General features: G+C 43.7%; 1 protein-coding gene across 1 annotated transcript in view; it reads right to left on the bottom strand.

Moving 5' to 3' along the window:
• The window catches only part of POLR3B (RNA polymerase III subunit B), an 83,331-nt gene extending 71,237 nt beyond the window's left edge, over positions 1-12,094 (bottom strand). Inside the window, exons 1-8 of the mRNA XM_056846945.1 lie at positions 12,014-12,094; positions 9,278-9,310; positions 6,666-6,722; positions 6,011-6,075; positions 4,960-5,035; positions 3,831-3,931; positions 2,553-2,644; positions 1,528-1,645 (exon numbers count right to left, since the gene is read on the bottom strand). Coding sequence (XP_056702923.1) covers positions 1,528-1,645; positions 2,553-2,644; positions 3,831-3,931; positions 4,960-5,035; positions 6,011-6,075; positions 6,666-6,722; positions 9,278-9,310; positions 12,014-12,085 — 614 coding nt within the window. The 5' untranslated portion in view covers positions 12,086-12,094. The remainder of the gene's footprint in view (positions 1-1,527; positions 1,646-2,552; positions 2,645-3,830; positions 3,932-4,959; positions 5,036-6,010; positions 6,076-6,665; positions 6,723-9,277; positions 9,311-12,013) is intronic.
• Positions 12,095-17,850: the final 5,756 nt, after the last annotated feature.

Genomic DNA, 17,850 nt, shown 5'->3' with positions numbered 1-17,850 from the left:
GGGGGTGGTTGCAGCCTCTTCTGTGGCACGCGTCTTTTTTTTTTTTGAGCCATTTTTCAGCTCCTCCGCAGGCTGCCTTCTCTTTGGCGCCGGCGCCTCAGCGGCAAGCCAATCGCACCATTTTGCACGACTAGTGGCTTTTGTGAGCACTTTTTCCTCCACGGTGGTTTTCCGGCGAGGCAGGAGCCCCAGTACCTGCTCCTCATCTCCGGACATGAGCTCTTCCCCGGATAGCTCTCCACCCACCGCCATACTATTCGGAGTAAGGAAAAGGCGGGAAAAGGTGGGAGACAAACTCAGACAGGGGAAAAGAACAGAGGAAATTTTTTTTTTTTTTTAACGAGGACGAAGGTTAGGATGTTAAGTGAACACACTTGGATTGTAGATGTAGGTAAAAGTAGTAATAGAGGAGAAGGCCTAGCTGTGGAGCTCTCTCTAACGCTGCTTCTCCCTCTGAAGGCAGGAGTAGAACTGGAAGTTTGGGGGCGGTCCTAGCACAGGGACAGGAAGTAAAGGTCTGTGAATCCTGCCTCTCCCTGAGCATAGGAACAGAATAACCCGCTGATCAGATGTCCTTGCAGCTCAGAGAGAGAAGATCCCTCCTTCTCCCCTAAAACGTTTACAGCATCTTGGACTGGAAGGGAGAGGCAATTAGGGTTGGGGAATGAAAGCCTCATGGTGCCCTTTCTTGACCCTCATCTGCCCCTGCAGGATCCTAAAAGCTGTCTGGGGCTCAAGTCCCCCCCAAAATGCCTTGTATGTGGGTGACCTCATTTTTCTACATGAGTTTTAGGCACCTGACAATGAACTTCAGTAACAGAGGAAACACTATAGGATATGTGTTTGGTGGTATGGTAAATAAACATTAAGGAAATTCCCATCATGACTCGAATCTCCCACTACTGGATACTAACAGATAATAGTTTCATGAGGTTTTTTTTTTTTAATTGACGAAGTAATGGTTTCTGCATACCTGGGGAGAGCCAGATATGACCCCTCCACAAAGTATGCAGAAACTCCTACCTTGTCAATAGGTGGGCCTCTTTCTTTGACCTACTGAAAGGCTCCCAACCATGAATGCTGCTATTCGAGTGTATGTGTGTGATGATCCTTTCATGAATCAGAACACTGAACAGATCCTAAAAAGTTTCTGTGCAATGTATATGTCATATGGCACATCACTTAGCTCCGAGTTGTTATATAAATAGTAAATATTATCTGACAGATCACCAGCTTTTGCTTCAGTCTGCAAACTGTATTTTCCTGGGAACTTAAAACTAAGCATAATATACCAGTTCAGCAAATACCACAGAGTTTATGAGCCTTGTTTTACAATAAATCAAATCAATTGATTTTAGGCTAATTTCTTGAAAGCTTGGGTAGGATTTCTGTAAGGTTTAGACCATAAGGATTAGAGATTTACGTTTAACAAGCAGTTGCTTGCATTTAACAAATAATGCATCATATTCAAAACAGGAAAAAGATCTTTATGTGATGTAAAGATGTGGCATGTCCATAATTTATTACCTGGTAACTGAAGCACCAACTGTCCCTTTTCTGTCAGCTTCTACAATTATCCTGTTTTTGGATAACTGCTCTTGAATAAGAATTACCTTTTCCACACCTTTGACAATGAAGTAACCACCTGTTAATCAGAGAACAGGAAGCCTAAATTGACATTTCTCTTACCAGGCTGTTTTACGGGAATCAAAAAAGCATCTTACTACATATTAACTTGATACAGACTTAGAATGCTATGTACAGAACTTCTCCTCTGGGAATCTCCTAGTATCCAAAAAGACACAGGCAGCCAAGCCCTTGCAAACCCCAGGAATACTTGGGAGTTGAATAGCAAGCAAACTACAAATTGTGTGGCTTGTTGTTGGTGCTTCTTTGTTCCTGGATGGAGAGCTTTCAGACTGCTCTATGGGAGTTTATATGGACCTTTTATTAATTTTTTGCATGTTTTAAATTGTGATTTGTAAGCTTACCATGGGGAAAGGAGGGGTCTAAATACTTTAATTAATAAATATGTGAATAAATAAATGTTATTCTTAACAAATGTCACTCCATAGTCCCGGGGTCCCCAACCTTTTTGAGCCTGCAGGCACATTTGGAATTCTGATATAGTGGGGTGGGCGCAGCCACAAAATGGCTGTCACAAAATGGCTGCTGCAGAAGGGAAAGTCAACCACAAAATGGCTGCCAGTTTACCTTCAATAACACAGTCTTTGTGCAACAGTGGCAGCTGCTGCCAAAGCAATCTCCCATGGTCAATCAGAGGCCTTGCTGGGCAGAAGTTCCAGCTGGCTCCACCTACTTTCTAAAAACACTTGGCGGGCACCAGGAAAGATGTCAACGGGTGCCACGGCACCCCACGGGCACCACACTGAGGACTCGTGCCATAGTCCATACCTGCCTAACATCAGTGTAATCACAAACAGCAGAGAAGTCGAAGGGCTCAGAAGGGTGTAACACGTTTCCATTGAGTTAACACATTAAGAGTTCCCAGTGTATCAAAATGGAGCCAAGAATGCTAGGAAGTAACTTACCTGGATCTAAAGGACATTCATTAAGCTTGCCGAATTCAGCAGGAGTTTTCCCCGTAAGGACGCAATTCGAGCTGCGCAGCATTATTGGCATTCTGCAAGAAATCCAAAATACAAGAATTAACTTGGTGAATCACAGTAGAGAGGATTTTTTAAAATTTATTTTTATACATTAGGGTACAGAAAAAAAAAGGGGGGGAAATCAAGTGAAAAAATATGTCTGTGTCCAAGCTTCAAAGTAATTACACATAGATGCACCCATCATCAACTAAATTACACACCAAAGAACAAAAAAGTTGAAAGCACTTAATTAATAATTAGTAATCAAATAATAACTATTACGATTCAAAACCGGTAAATACATACTCGTTTCTGTATCAATTAAACTAAAGCTACAAGCGTCAGATGCTAAAAACTAGTTCGGCATTCTACTTCTTTACGTACTAAAAAACAAAGGAGCTTGAGGCACATGAGTATTTATCATATAATGGCTGCCATTTCAACTTGATATGACCTAACCAGTTTTAAAGCTTTTTATATTAATGGCCTTCATGTTATGTGTGTGTGTGTAAAGTGCCGTCAAGTCGCAGCCGACTTATGGCGACCCCTTTTGGGGGTTTTCATGGCAAGAGACTATAACACTGCACAAACAAGCACTTTTGTTTGCCTCAGTTTTATTTGTCCTGAATCTGACAGAGTTCTAACAGTTTGAGAGAAAGCTGGAGGCAAAATATTGTTTATGCAAAGGACAGGCAATACCACAGGCAAAATATGTTGGTCTCATGCTTTGTGATTTGAATTAACAACTCTTGCATCAGCATCCTTAGTGGAATGACACCCTTCTAAGACTTCAATAGACTGAGGGCATTCTCCTATTTAGAAAGGCACTGAAAATAGTCATTCACAAGAGAGGTGGCCAGAATCTTTCAATGGGAGAGTTGTTTCTTCTCCCTGGTAAGCAGGGTGTCTACCTGTGGTGCTAGCAACAGCTATGCATAATAGTACCACATCACAGGATATGAGGTCCAGTTTGTTAGAAGCAGACGGAGCTATAGTTGTGGCCCTAAGGTACCTCTATTACATTTCTTTTCTGACTGGCAAAGGTGATTCTGTGCAGGGCCTAACAACATGGGGAAAGATTTGCACATCCCACTGAAAATGAATGGAAGATGAACCACAGCAAAGCTTGGTAAATTGCGCCCTTGGAAAAATTAGCCACGTGTTCTTTCCCAGCAAATAATAAAATATATCACCAGCGTAAGAAGTAGCTATGACTCTTACCTGCCAACAGGTAGTGCATTGCGAATAATTCTCTGGCTACCTCGAGTGTATTCAATGTCCACTGTAATTGGGGCAGAATAAGTCATATCTCTCAGGCGACACTTGAAAGAGAACAGACCTACAGTTGAACACTTTCCAGGAGGAAGCCCGCAACACTCCATCATTGCTTCCATATTTATCCCAGTCTCCCAGCTCATGCAATAAAATCCCAGAGAAACTAGCTAGCAGCCTTTGAAAGTCCTGCTTCTGAGATTAGAGGGTGGCAACCCAGGAGAGGGCCTTCTTGGTCATGGCACCAAAGCTCTGGAACTCTCTCCCCAGCAGCTGAAGATTTTTTTTTTGTTTCGTTTGGCATTTCCTCAGGGATCTCTCCTTCCTGACCAACATTTTAATTGCTATTTTTATGCATTTGTACATATTTTAACTCGGCTTTAGATTTGTTTTAATTATGCGTGCTGGGGAGCAGATAAACCATTAAATGCTGATCACATATAATTATTTCATTTCTAGAATACATCAACATAGGAGGAATACTAAGATAACTGTCACTGCAGAAATTTTATCTAGCCTTGTAGCAGCAGCACCAAATGGAGCTTGCACTGTAACTTTGCAAGTAGATCAGCATATTAATATCACTGTTGATCCTAAATACAAACATGTTGTTTCCATCAGAACACAAAAGTGTAGAACAAAAATGAGCCTATGGGCCATTTTATCTGCATGTTTTTGGTCTATTGATAAGGTAGGACTGGATGAAAGATGCAAAAATACCCACCTTGCTATTCCATTAAAGAAAGATGCAAAAATACCCACCTTGATAATCCATCACTTTACTATGTCACTACTTGTTTGGGGTCTAGCTTTTCCCAACATCCATGTACACTGATCTATTAACTGAAGTTTTTAAAAAAGAATATAGTCTTGCCAAGTCAACTGACATCACATAAGTTACTACCTTCATCCAAAATAAGTGCAACAAAAAGGCAAGAGAATGCATTTTGAAAATCTGCATATTCTACAAGGCTGAAAGTCTCCCTCAGCTCACTCATTGCAATCACCTATGGCAAGAAATGCAAACCCCATTAGCTGCTGTACAAAAGGATTCAATGGTGCAGAGTCTATGCAATACCTCGTGAGGAGAAACCGGTCTTGTTACATTAAAGCTTTCTTCAACATCTGGAGTACCCACATAGATATTGAGATATCTGCAACATAAATATTGCTAGTATAAGCCATAGAGATTTGTTTCCTCTATTTCCAATTGTTTCCTTATTTAAGACCACATCATAAACTACAATCGTTGCTCAAACATGTAATTCAAGATCAATGCTTCCCTTTATTAAACACAATCAATCTCCAACTACATCTAAAAAACACACAAAAAAAATAGTAAAGGGTATCTTTCCCTCAACTATGGAGGAGGGTTGGTGGAACCTAGCCTCTCCTTGTGCTGGTGAGGGTATCCAAGGTAGTTAGACAAAAACAGCCTATTTTACACAGTTCTCTTGTCAGTAAATCCAGCAGTACCATTTAGTAGAAGAGTTGGTTTTCATACCCCACTTTTCTCTACCTTAAGGAGTCTCAAAGCGGCTTATAATCACAATCCCTTTCTCTCCCCACAACAAACACCTTGTGAGGTAGGTAGGGCTGGGGGATTTCGGAGAGATCTGTGACTGACCCAAGGTCACCCAGCAGGCCTCGTGTGGAGGAGTAGGGAATCAAACCCGGTTCACCACATTAGAGTCCGCTGCTCATGTGGAGGAGTGGGGAATCCAACCTAGCTCTCCTGATTAAAGGCTGCAGCTCATGTGGAGGAGTTGGGAATCAAACCTGGTTCTCCAGATTAGAGTCCACTGCACTTAGGGGAAATGATGCATGTGTGTGAATGGGAGTTAAGTAAATTTGATTTTAAGCAGCCGAGCTGAGACAGATTGGAGCCTGGAAATTGTATTCCACTGAAATCTACCATCCTGAAGAACAGCTCACATTGGACTGTACGGAAAATAAATCAACCATTAACGTTACGTACCATTTTGTACAACAGTGTTGCTTCACACAAAACCTCACAGCGTTTAGATAAGGGCCATACAGAACGTATTAAGGAAGTAAAGTTCAAACCCTGGGCATTCCCCACTCTACCTCTCTCTATAGACCACCACCAAAATCAAATGCAGGCTTACTTTAAGTACCACATTGGGTCAGCATCACTTGTGATTTTCTCATTGGCTTTCATGATTTTCTTTATCTGGAAATAAAAGAAGTCAAGTCTACGCACAGGGTTGCAGGTTAAAGGATTTATTCATTTGTTTATTTATTATTTCAATTTCTAACCCGCCCTTCCCGGCTGAAGCTAGGCTCAGGGTGGGTAACAACCATAAAATTAACATATTCCAATATAATATCCATAAAAACATTTAAAACAGTAAAATGCAATTGCCAACCATACAATAGTCAACCATTCAACTAATTAAATCATAGATGGCGCTCAATTTCCATATGATATCTGCTGAGGGCAACAGGCGGCAGGACCCCCTCAGGTCCATGCAGAAGCATGGGTCACCAAAAGAAAGGAGGGGGTTAGAGAGGCCAGCATTGATGAACCACCTGCGGCTGCCCTCAGCTGTAGGCCTGGTGGAATTGCTCTGTCTTGCTGGCCCTGCAAAACTCTTTAAGGTCCCACAAGGCCCTAATGTTACCAGGAAGAGCATTCCACCAGAATTCGAGAAAAGCCACACACTTAGGGCTGGGGACCACCAGCAAGTCATTGTCAGCAGAACGTAACGTCCTTCGAGGGGTATACATATTTTATTCCTTCTGCTATTAAAAAGGGCTTACCTCTACGTTGATGAAATAATTGAACGAGTCTATGTGCTGCTTTACAAGTCCTTTCACCTACAATAACCAAAACATAAGATTAATTCTAGTAAAAATGAACTCCAAGAATAGTGTTCAAATCAGCAGACAGACATCACTTAATTACTGCCAATTCACAGCACAAGTCCAGAATACAGCAGTACCTGACTAAGGTGATGAATGTTGTTGGGAGAAAATTGGGTCTGGATTTTTCCTGGAGCTGTCCTATCTTGCAGGGATGTCCTGCAGTGGGTAGACCCACCAACTACCCAAGGGGAATTCATTCAGAAATCAAATTACACAGCAACCTTTGTCAGAGCGAGGAGGATCAGGCCTCACTCAGAGAGGGCAGGATCGTGTACAACGGGGGCAATTTCCACTATTCTTCTTACCCAGTGAAACACAGGAAACCGATTCAGTTAAAGCACAATTTATCCAGCAACAGAAAGACAGAGTGAGCACTGGCAGCAAGCCTTCCGTTGCCTCCCAGAGCCAAGAGACCCTCGCCTTCGCAAAAGGCTGGTCTCTCCCCAGGTTCCCCAGGAAGGAAAGCCTGACACAGAGCCACACACAAACACAGAGGTAAGGTATACTTATCCTACTAGGTCAGCGTGCTATGATGCCTGGGGATCAAACAGTAGGCGGGCAGCAACTGCCCTTAACCACAGGAGGGTCAACCCTTTACTATTCTAATGGTCCTCCTTTTATAAGGCAGTCAAACTAAAGGTCCCTTATGCCTGCATTCCATCGCCCTAGTCGTGATGAACATACGTGTATCTGCACGTTCTGTTTGTTCAGTGCACATTGCAGGTGTTTTGGGAGGACAGAACAGGGCAGACCCCCTTCTGGGGTGTTATATGAACTCTTAGCACTGTATATTCCCCTAGGGCAGGCCTCTGGAAGCTCCTAGTCCTTTGTAAGAAACAAGAGACCTTCAAGGGCAATAAGACGTTCTCCAGGCTATCTCTTGCTGACATAGTAAGGTACATTCTTTACTGAGACATAGGCTGTGCTTCTGGGAAAGGCAGAAAGAGGATTCTTAACATGGCTGTGCTAAGGCCCAGGAAATGGCCCAGAAAGAGCAGAAATATGGCTCTGTTTAGCAGGGAAGATGGCTCCACACTGCAGGGTTGGTTGCTTTGTCAATGTCAAGAACAACCACTGAAAATGGAGGCCGGCCATTCCTTCTTTTTATTTGAAACATCTATTACAGTGGTTCCCAACCTTTTTTTGACCAGGGACCACTAGAACGTTTTTGTTCGGTGCAGGGACCCCAAGGTTCAAAATAAAAATTCCGAGTGCCAATGCGGCAATTTAACCTGAATACTGAGGGTTTAGTTTAGAAAAAACAACTCATATGTTAACATCTTTTGCCTTAAAAGAAAAACACAATAGCAGAGCTTTCAATGATACAAACAACTTTTTATTGAAAGGCAAATCCAAGGCAAAACCTCCCATTCACAGATGGCCAATAACCCCCCATGCAGTTTTTTGAGAATCTGGATGGGGAAAACGTGCATCTGAGTGGCAAATCCAAGGCAAAACCTCCCATTCACAAATGGCTAATAACCCCCCATGCACAGTTTTGAGAATCTGGATGGGGAAAACGTGCATCTGAATGGCAAATCCAAGGCAAAACCTCCCATTCACAAAATGGCCAATAACCCCCCATGCACAGTTTTGAGAATCTGGATGGGGAAAACGTGCATCTGAGTGGCAAATCCAAGGCAAAACCTCCCCACAAATGGCTGGGAGATAGGAGGACGAGCGAGGGAGAGAAGACACGGCCCTATAAAGAGGGAATGGGGTGGAGGCCGAGGAGGATCGCCACGGGAAGGCAAATCCAAGACCTCCTCCTCCTCGCTGCCACCGCCTGGGCTCCTTCCTACCTTCCCTCCCCGGGGGGCCTGCTATCCGCCCGTCCTCAGCGCCTCGCCCTCCTCCGCCAGCCAAAACCAGCGGGAAAATCCTGCCCGCTGATTGGCTGCTGCCGCCACCCACCTTGGTGCCGCCGGCCCTCGAGCGCCGCGTGCAAAACCCGGCCGCGCTGTGACGAGAGGGAAAGGGGGGAGGAGGAGGAGGAGGGCACTTTACCTCACGCACGGCCCCTGAGCCGCGGCCGCAGCTCAACTGAGAGAGCGGGAGAGAGCTGCGTGCCGGACCCCTGGTGGTAAACTTTGTTTCGCGGACCCCTGGTTTAGTTCTCGCGGACCCCTGGGGGTCCACGGACCACCGGTTGGGAACCACTGAATTAAGACCACATTGCCAGTATGCTTATTATAGCTTATTGTATAGCTCAGATACCTTCAGTGAACAGATAAAATATGAACAAAACACACATGAACTGATAAACTTTCAGGGAGCCAAGAATGAGATCAGCATACACTTTGAGGCAAAGCCCCATTTTCTGCTGAATCACTCATAAATGCTGCCTTCATGCTTTAAATTCATATTTACTGGTAGCAAAAGAACAACAACAAAAACACCCTCCATATACTATGTTAGCAGTATTTCTTATTGGTATACCAGTGAGAATATTTTAATTTAAATGGACACCCTTATTAGCAGCTGTGAACATATGCAGATGCACAAACCTTCAGAAATGCTGGAAGTAGCCTCCATTTTTCCTGAAAAAAATAAAGAATACAGTATAAGACAACTTCCAGAATATAGGGGAAAACTTATATATACTTTTTTTTGCTGACAAGTCAAAGCTGACTTATGGAGTTTTCAAGAGGGGTTTTCAAGGCAAGAGATGTTCAGAGGTGGTTTGCCTTGCCACTGCCTGCCTCTGCATCACAAGCCTGGTATTCTATGGAGGTCTCCCATCCAAATACTATCCAGGGCCAACCCTGCTTAGTTTCTAAGATCTGACAGGATCAGGCCAGCCTAGGTCAGGGCAAAAAAACTTATATGCGAAAGGTCAATAATCAGTAGGTAATTCACATTCATATGTACACAGCTGCTTTAGCCGTAGAAGTACAATAATATTCTGAAATCATCAAGCAAATTCTTAAAACCAGAGATGAGCACTAAGATACATATGCACAATAACAGTCTGAATGTTCCATACACATCAATGCACTATAAACAACTTTGGAAACTTTGGTATGTGTGTAAGATACTGCTTAAGCTAACGTTTAAGCATTGCCCCCAACACGGTTGGTCAGAAAATATATTTTCTTAGTCCACAGCAAGACATGTTAAATGGGTGGAGCATCAGACTAGAATCTGGGAGACCCAGGTTCAAATCTATACTCTGCCATGGAAGCTCGCCTGGGAGGCAACACTGGGACAGTCACTCTCTCAGCCTAACAACATGGTTATAATGAGGATAAAACTGAGAAGAGGAAAAAATGTTTTAAGTTGCTTTGTTTCCTCACAGAGGAGAAAAGCAGGGTATAAACATATAAATACCAAGGTTTTAGGCTTAGAAGTATCCAGATTTAAACACAGAGTGATTTCTTTCTGTAGTGGTTCCATGAAAGGTTTTATTGAGCTGTTGCCAGTGAAATACCATGCAAAGTATTGAGAAAAAGCAAAGAACTTACTAGAAAGGCTCTTCCACACCGCTCAGTATGGTGAGAGGTTCATGTATTGGAAGTAGTATGGTTTAAGCATTCATTTGTTTTGTAGTAGAAATACACCCATGCAAGTGGAACCACAGGGTTCACATGAAAGTACATGGAGGTGTTGCTGCCCATTTGGACCATTCCTTCATTCTGGAAAAAGCAGCAGCTCCTAGCCAGCAGGGCACAGCATCAGAAGTTGAGGCAGTAGCTGCTGATCAAGGTCCCCCACTGAAGTTGTTAGGGTTTTGTAGCAGGCAGAAAGCCAGACTCGGATAGGCCAAGATTCAAACCCCCAGCTGTGAAACTCACCTGGTGACCCTGGATCAGTTCCTTGAAGGGTGAAACAAAAAATGAGAGGGAAACAGGGGCATCTAGGAGATAAGATTGCCCACTCCAGGTTGAGACATTCCTGGAGATTTGGAGTCGAAGCCTGGAGATGGCACAGTTTGGGTACAGGTGGGAGCTCGCCAGGGATTAGTTGCCATTGACCCTGCCCTCCAAAGATACCATTTTCTCTGAGGAGGACTGATCTTTGTAGTCTGGAGATCCAGGATAACTCCAGGCCCTACCAGGAAACTGGCAACCCTATGGATCTGGCATATGGGGGAGACGAAATAAGGGGGTCTCCTAGTGGCACAGATTGGAGACAAACAATAGAAGTCCAAGGGACCAACGCTGGCTAGGTCTGGTGGCTGAAGGGCAGAGTCTTATGGTCACTGGAGACAGAGATAATATCCAAAGCAGTCGCCACACCGAAAATAGCTTGTCTCTGGATCCATTGTCCTGAGATTGTATCCCAGGAGATCCTGTGGGGGAGACTATAGCCCTGGAATTTCTGGACAGGCCTGGAAAGCCAATCAAGGGTAAGAAAGGAAGCTCAGCAGTCACGTCACAAGCACAAGTGACAGTACTTTGGCAGGCTGGGGTGAGCTCTATGACTTCTAACCATTATTACTGAAATACAAATTTGAAGCCCCCTCAATATGTTTTCTGTTGCCCCAGGTCGGACCAGAACCAGCGGGTTGAAATTAAATCAAAAGTTTCCATCTAGACATTAGGAAGAATTTTCTAACAGTTAGAGCGGTTCCTCAGTGGCACAGGCTCCCACGGGAGGTGGTAAGCACTCCTTCCCTGGAGGTTTTTTAAAGAAGAGGTTAGGTGGCCATCTGTCAGCAATGCTGAGTCTATGACCTTAGGCAGATCATGAGAGGGAGGGCATGGAGTAGGAGCCACTGGAGGTGTGTGTGTGTGGGGGGGAGGTAGTTGTGAGTTTCCTGCATTGTGCAGAGGGTTGGACTAGATGATCCTGGTGGTCCCCTTCCAACGCTATGATTCTCCCTGACCAGAAAGCAGTTTGCCCTTCAGACCCGGCCCCTTCGACCTCAAATTTCACTCCAGGAGACCCTGAGATGGCGGTTAAAGCTCGGAAACTCATCGCCAAGCAAGCTGCCTCTTTAATTGCCACCCCGAAACGAAGAAAGCGTGTACTCCTCAGGGGGCAGCCCAGAGAGAGAGGGGGGGCGGAGAGAGGGAGAGGACGTGGAAAGGGGCTCTGCGCATGCGCCGTCAGAATTCGGGTTTTCAAACAAGCCCCAGGAATAATAATAATAATACAGCTCTGTGCGCATGCGCCGCCGAAAGCGCCGTTCTGGAGAGCCTCCGCGGGCCGCCAGTATAGAAAAGGACCGAGAGAGGCGGCAGCGCCTCCAATTCCTGTTCTCGCCACGCCTTTTTGTGATCCACGCCGCCTTCACTCACCTCCACCGTGTTTATGGGAGCCGCCAGTTGCTCCGGCGTTGAAGCTCCCAGCTCCGCCGCTAGCACCTCCATAGTAGATGGCGGGCCGGGGGCCGCGGTGCACCGAGCGCAGCGCTTGCGTCGGCGAAATGGGCCCCCTGCTGCAACTAGCGAGGCACGCAGAGGTTCCGCGACGTTTTCCGTCCCTTGTCGATGTCGTGCCGCTTGGTCGGGGAGGGCGCCAGAGCGTTTCATCGGGAATGCGAGGCTCCTTCTGTAACCACGCAGAGTGCCTCGACACTTACCGGGCTGTTTGCTTGCCTCCGCGTGGAAGATCCGGGGAAAGGGTTTTAAATGCTTTCAAACCTTTGGATGAAAATAAAAACCAGAGATAAAGCCTAAGGACAATGACGCTGGAAATATTCGATATCAGTGTCATCATCCTCAGTTATAACTCTGGATGAAAACCCCTTTTAAACGGCGTGTAGCGTGATGTGTAGTGGATGGCCCAGGCTAGCCTGACCTCGTCAGATCTCAGAAGCTGAGCAGGGCCAGCCCTGGTTAGTATTTGGATGGGGGACCTGACGCGGAAGCCAAGCGGATTGGCAGCCTGTCCAGAATAACCATCAGAAAGTCCTCTGCTACTTAGAAAAGTGTAGTTTATTTTACAGTGCAAAGATGTAATACAGATACTCCTTTCACACCCTCTGCTCATGCATCCCGCATAGAACTTTAGCTTCACTCCAATATATACACCTGGTGGACGCAGCCACCAATCACAGTAGATACCTAATCATCCTGACATTGCTACTGCATTGCATCAGCCACCTGGCTATAACTGGATCAGGCCAGCTTTCTCTAGCTCCTCAGGGACTTTCCAGGCTGATTGCATCATCATTAGATCCATCCAACTGATCTATCCTCACCTGTCAAACGAATCTGACAGACTTGTAATCTTGACAGGACCACCAAGGAATACCAGGGTTGCTGTGCAGAGGAAGGCACTGGCAAACCATCTCTGTTAGTCTCTTGCCATGAAAACCCCCCCAAAACCCCAAGTCGGCTGCAACTTGACGGCACTTCACACACACAGTGTGATGGATGTAGCATCTCTTGTTTTCTGATAACCACTGTATTCCGTGCATGTAGTGTTCCCCGCCCCGCTTGTGCATTAACAGTTGCTAAAGGTCAGAAACTTAACGTGTAAATAATTTCCCATTACTGTATCTTCATGTCAGGTAATCGTGGAGATACCCAAATGCTTGTTGGAGGAGAGAGAAAGGCATTTGAGTATCTACTTTGCATCTGATGAAGTGAGCTCTGACTCACAAAATCTCATGCTGGAATAAATGTTGTGTTCTTTAAAGTGCGGTAGAACTTCTGTCTTACATCCCCAAAAGGACTATCCATGTTTTCTGACTCTGTGAATAGCTCTCTATGCATCCTTGGGCCAATTTCTCACAATATAGCCACCAAGCGGTAAGTACTTGAAATTGCTTACACACAGAGAGGGCCATTTCCTATACCACCTTGATTGCCAGATTTGTTATGCTGTCACCTGGCGGCAGCTTGGAGACCCACCACATGTTGAAGAGCCTATGTACATGACAAACAGGAACATACTACACGATGGGTAGCCATGTTAGTCTGTCAATAGCAGTAGAAAAAAGCAAGTGAACTGTGGCTCACGAAAGCTCATACCTTGCCAGAAATTTTGTTAGTCTTTAAGGAACATATTAATGTCTCACCAGGGAGTGCAGATGCCATATGTGGACACAGTTGCCATACAGCATCCAGTTAGATTCGTTAAAACCAATCTTCCTTTGCAGCAGCAGAAACAAATACTTTGGCTACTATTTAAGCTAAAGAGGCAGGTTAACTGGTTTTGCTCTTGCATTAGATCAGAGATTCTGATCCCATAAAACCTGTGTGTGCTCTTGAAAGATGTTAATGTCAGACATTTGGTGAGTTTCCCTCCTGGTAAGACTTGGGATGTGTGCAGGTCAAAGAGTATTCTGACACTTAGTAAGAAATGCCGCAATCAAATAGCTTCACATAAATGTAAATGACATTTACCATGCCGCAGGTGTATATGTAAAAGCAAAAGATTTCTTACATTTCCCTCATACATTATAGTTGTACGTCTAAAGAGTTGGTAGCTATGGTTTATTTGTCTCCATTCTGAAAAGGCACTTGAATCCAATTCCTGCCTAATCCTATGTATATTTATTTAGAAGGCAGTATTAAATTATGCATATTATTTTTAAATCAATGTATACATAATTGCAGCTATGATCTCTTTATCTCAATAGGGTTCTTCTGATTAAAACAAGGTATCAGTTGCCTGAGTATTTGCTGCAGCATGATTGGGAATTCAAAGGCACTAAAATTATGGTCATAATTATTCAGAAATTCATAGTATGTTTTCTAGTCATTTTAGTACTCTAGAATTTGGAGAAGTTCCAGCCCAGAGTTAGTGATGGCTCTCTCACCCAAACTGAATTCATTTCAACAGAGATAAATGTAAAGTTCTGCATTTAGGTAGAAAAAATCAAATGCATAATTATAGGATCGGGGAGACTTGTCTTAGCAGTAGAGTGTGTGAAAAGGATCTAGGGGTCTTAGTAGACCAAACAATGAACATGAGTCAGCAGTGTGATGCGGTAGCTAAAAAGGCAAATGTGATCTTGGGCTGTATCAACAGAAATATAGTGTCCAGATCATGCGAAGTGATGGTATCACCTTATTCTGGTTAGACCTCATCTAGAGTACTGTGTTCAGTTTTGGGCACCGCAATTTAAGAAGGATGTTGACAAGCTGGAACATGTCCAGAGGAGGGCAACAAAGATGGTGAGGGGTCTGGAGACCAACTCCTATGAGGAAAGGTTGAAGGAGCTAGGTATGTTTAGCCTGCAGAGGAGAAGAGTGAGAGGGGATATGATAACCAAGTACTTGAAGGGCTGTCATATAGAGGATGGTGCTGAGTTGTTTTCTATTGCCCCAGGTCGGACTAGAACCAACGGGTAGAAATTAAATCAAAAGAGTTTCTGTCTAGACATTAGGAAGAATTTTCTAACAGAGTAGTTCCTCTGTGAAACAGGCTTCCTCGGGAGGTGGTAAGCCTTCCTTCCCTGGAGGTTTTAAGGCAGAGGCTAGATGGCCATCTGTCAGCAATGCTGATTCTATGACCTTAGGCAGATCATGAGTGGGAGGGCATCTTGGTCATCTTCTGGGCATGGAGTAGGGGTCATTGGGGGTGTGGGGGGGGAGGTAGTTGTGAATTTCCTGCATTGTGCAGGGGTTTGGACTAGACCTAGTGGTCCCTTCCAACTCTATGATTCTATATATCTGGTCAGACAGCCACCGAACTGATAGGCCTCAGTTTTGTATATAGTTTATACAAAAGCAGTTCTTTGCCTTGATCACTTCTCTGCATTTTAGCCTATGAAAAGTTTACAGGATCTACCATACAGTTCCTCGACATACATACACTGAAGGACAAATGTACCTGTCAGCTTGATGTGCCACATGACCCAGAGTGGACTTTTAATGACTTCTAGCAGCCAGTAAACAGCTCGCCATCAGCACAGAAGAGGTTTAAATAATATATATCCTATATTCCAAGCACCATGTCTACTTTCGTTTTAAAATTCGCTTTAACAGTGGATCTTCAAAATTAAATTGCTATATACACAGTTAATACCAGAGTGCCAATAAGAGAGCAAGGTTAGAACTTTTAATATATTTTCTACAACTGGTGTGCTTCAGAATTTTGGATTTAACAATGACAGCTTATTTTGTGTTTGTGCAGAGCTGAGCTGATTTAGGCAACAGCTAAACCGTGACTGAACTGCAGTGTCTGAACCAAAAATATCCAAAAGTCAGTGCATCTGCATATTCAGTTTTTGCATTAGTAATTTAAATGAGAGGCAAACTTAACAGCACTATTTTTTTAATCACAAAACAGGCTTTATTAATATAGCAAACTTTAACTCAAAACCCACCTACAAAGCTGCTACATACAATATTTTGTTTTCATTATCCAAATGAAGAAAAATGGAGGGTAGACTTGTTTGGACAATTTCAACAATTAACGTATAAGAGGGACAAGTCAATTAATTTGGACATCCAGAAGGCTGCAAGCACTACAAGACAGGTAAAGGTTGCTGAATGGACATGCCATGCTATATAAAATGCCCTTTGCAAGTTACTGATAAAAATCACCAAACAAAGCTTGCTTTCTCTTCCCAGCTAGGATGGATATTTGTAGACAGAGGTGCTCCTACTCGCTGCCATGGTTTCTGTTTCACATGTGCAGTAATTAAGAAAACAAATATATTGCACACACTACCAAAAAAAATATCTTGTAAATGTTCAAAACATAAACAGCCATATTGAGGCCCAAAATATTTTTCTATTCCCCCCCCCCAAAATTTAAGAAATTAGAGTTTCTTTGCTTTTCAAACATATTTGCTTTATAATACAAATCATTTACGTACCAGAAATCTTTTGATTCTGTACATAATTTAATTAGCATACTTGTTATATTACAATAGCTCTCACAAGTCAGAGTTTTTCAGACTGAGCTTTGCTCTACAGAAGAATGCAAAACAAAAATGAACCTTCTTTTAAGTATTTATAAGACAACAGCCATATCTAGGCCCCAAATATTAGACAAAACATCTCAGAGCAAGAATGGGGCAAGGGATGCGTTAGCCCTTTTCATATATTCTGGGAGGATGAGCTCATCTGGGCGGGGTGAGGCGAATGGAGAATAGCATCATGGTGACAGACTCCACTTCTGACCAGGGCCGGGACACACCTAGGTGTGCAGATGTTTTTCACGTGTACAAGTTCTTCACATATACAAGTGTGCCTACACAGGGATCGCTCCCTACGATTAGGAATCCTGGTTTTGTTGTTGTGGTTATTCAGGATTCCGGATTACTCTGCAACTCCACAAGATAATCAAGACTCACAGAAAGTAACTCTGCCTCCCACCCCCCACAGGAAACGAGCCTCGGGGCGGGGGGAGGCAGAGTTGCCTATAAAACCACAGTGTTCTTAATGCTGAGGTCCTTTTAGTTTGTCATAGATGTGCCAATGGCACGGTATGGCAAGTAGGTTACACATTATTCCCAAAATGCACAAAGATTAATTCTTAGCAAAAAAAAAAAAAACATTGAAGGAATATGAAATATCTACAGGGAGTGTTTAGAGGCACACACCCACTGAAATTGGACACTTTAGAAGTTTAGCATTTGCTAGTAGACTCACAGTGAGCCAATACTTCCCAGAAGTATTTTTTTTCAAGTTATTATTCATTCTGTTATAAATTGGAGGTCTGTATACTCAATATACTGCAGCCCTTCTATATTCAGTAATTTGACATATGCAAAAATAGTTTATATAAATATTGCAGTTTGTCATGTAATCTTCTACATCAAATTGTTCCCACCAACTTGTGTTAACAATTATACATTTCATACACTTCTAGATGGTATGCAAAAAAAAAGTCAACAGGCTCTTTACCATGAAATAGCTTGGGATGTGGCCGCTATAAATACTGCAAGATTGGGCAACAACTGGCAAAGCAGAGCCTAGGCCAAACACCCATCTAACTCCTCCCCACCCCAGTTGCCAATCCAGAAGTGAAGGAGGGTAACGACAGAGCAATGAGACTGTGGAAACAGGACTTGTTGGCAAACCACTTCAGGGAAGGCCTACACCCTAATCCACACCATGCCCTGCTTCCTCAAAGTAGCCCTGCCTTAAAACTGATTTCTGACCAAGATGATAAAGAAACAAGAAACATTAGGTGCTCTGTTTATAAAACTAGATTTTAGGACCATTATTTC

The sequence above is a fragment of the Euleptes europaea genome, chromosome 3, assembly GCF_029931775.1.
Source record: "Euleptes europaea isolate rEulEur1 chromosome 3, rEulEur1.hap1, whole genome shotgun sequence".
NCBI lineage: Eukaryota > Metazoa > Chordata > Lepidosauria > Squamata > Sphaerodactylidae > Euleptes > Euleptes europaea.
This window is presented reverse-complemented; position numbering and strand designations above follow the sequence as displayed.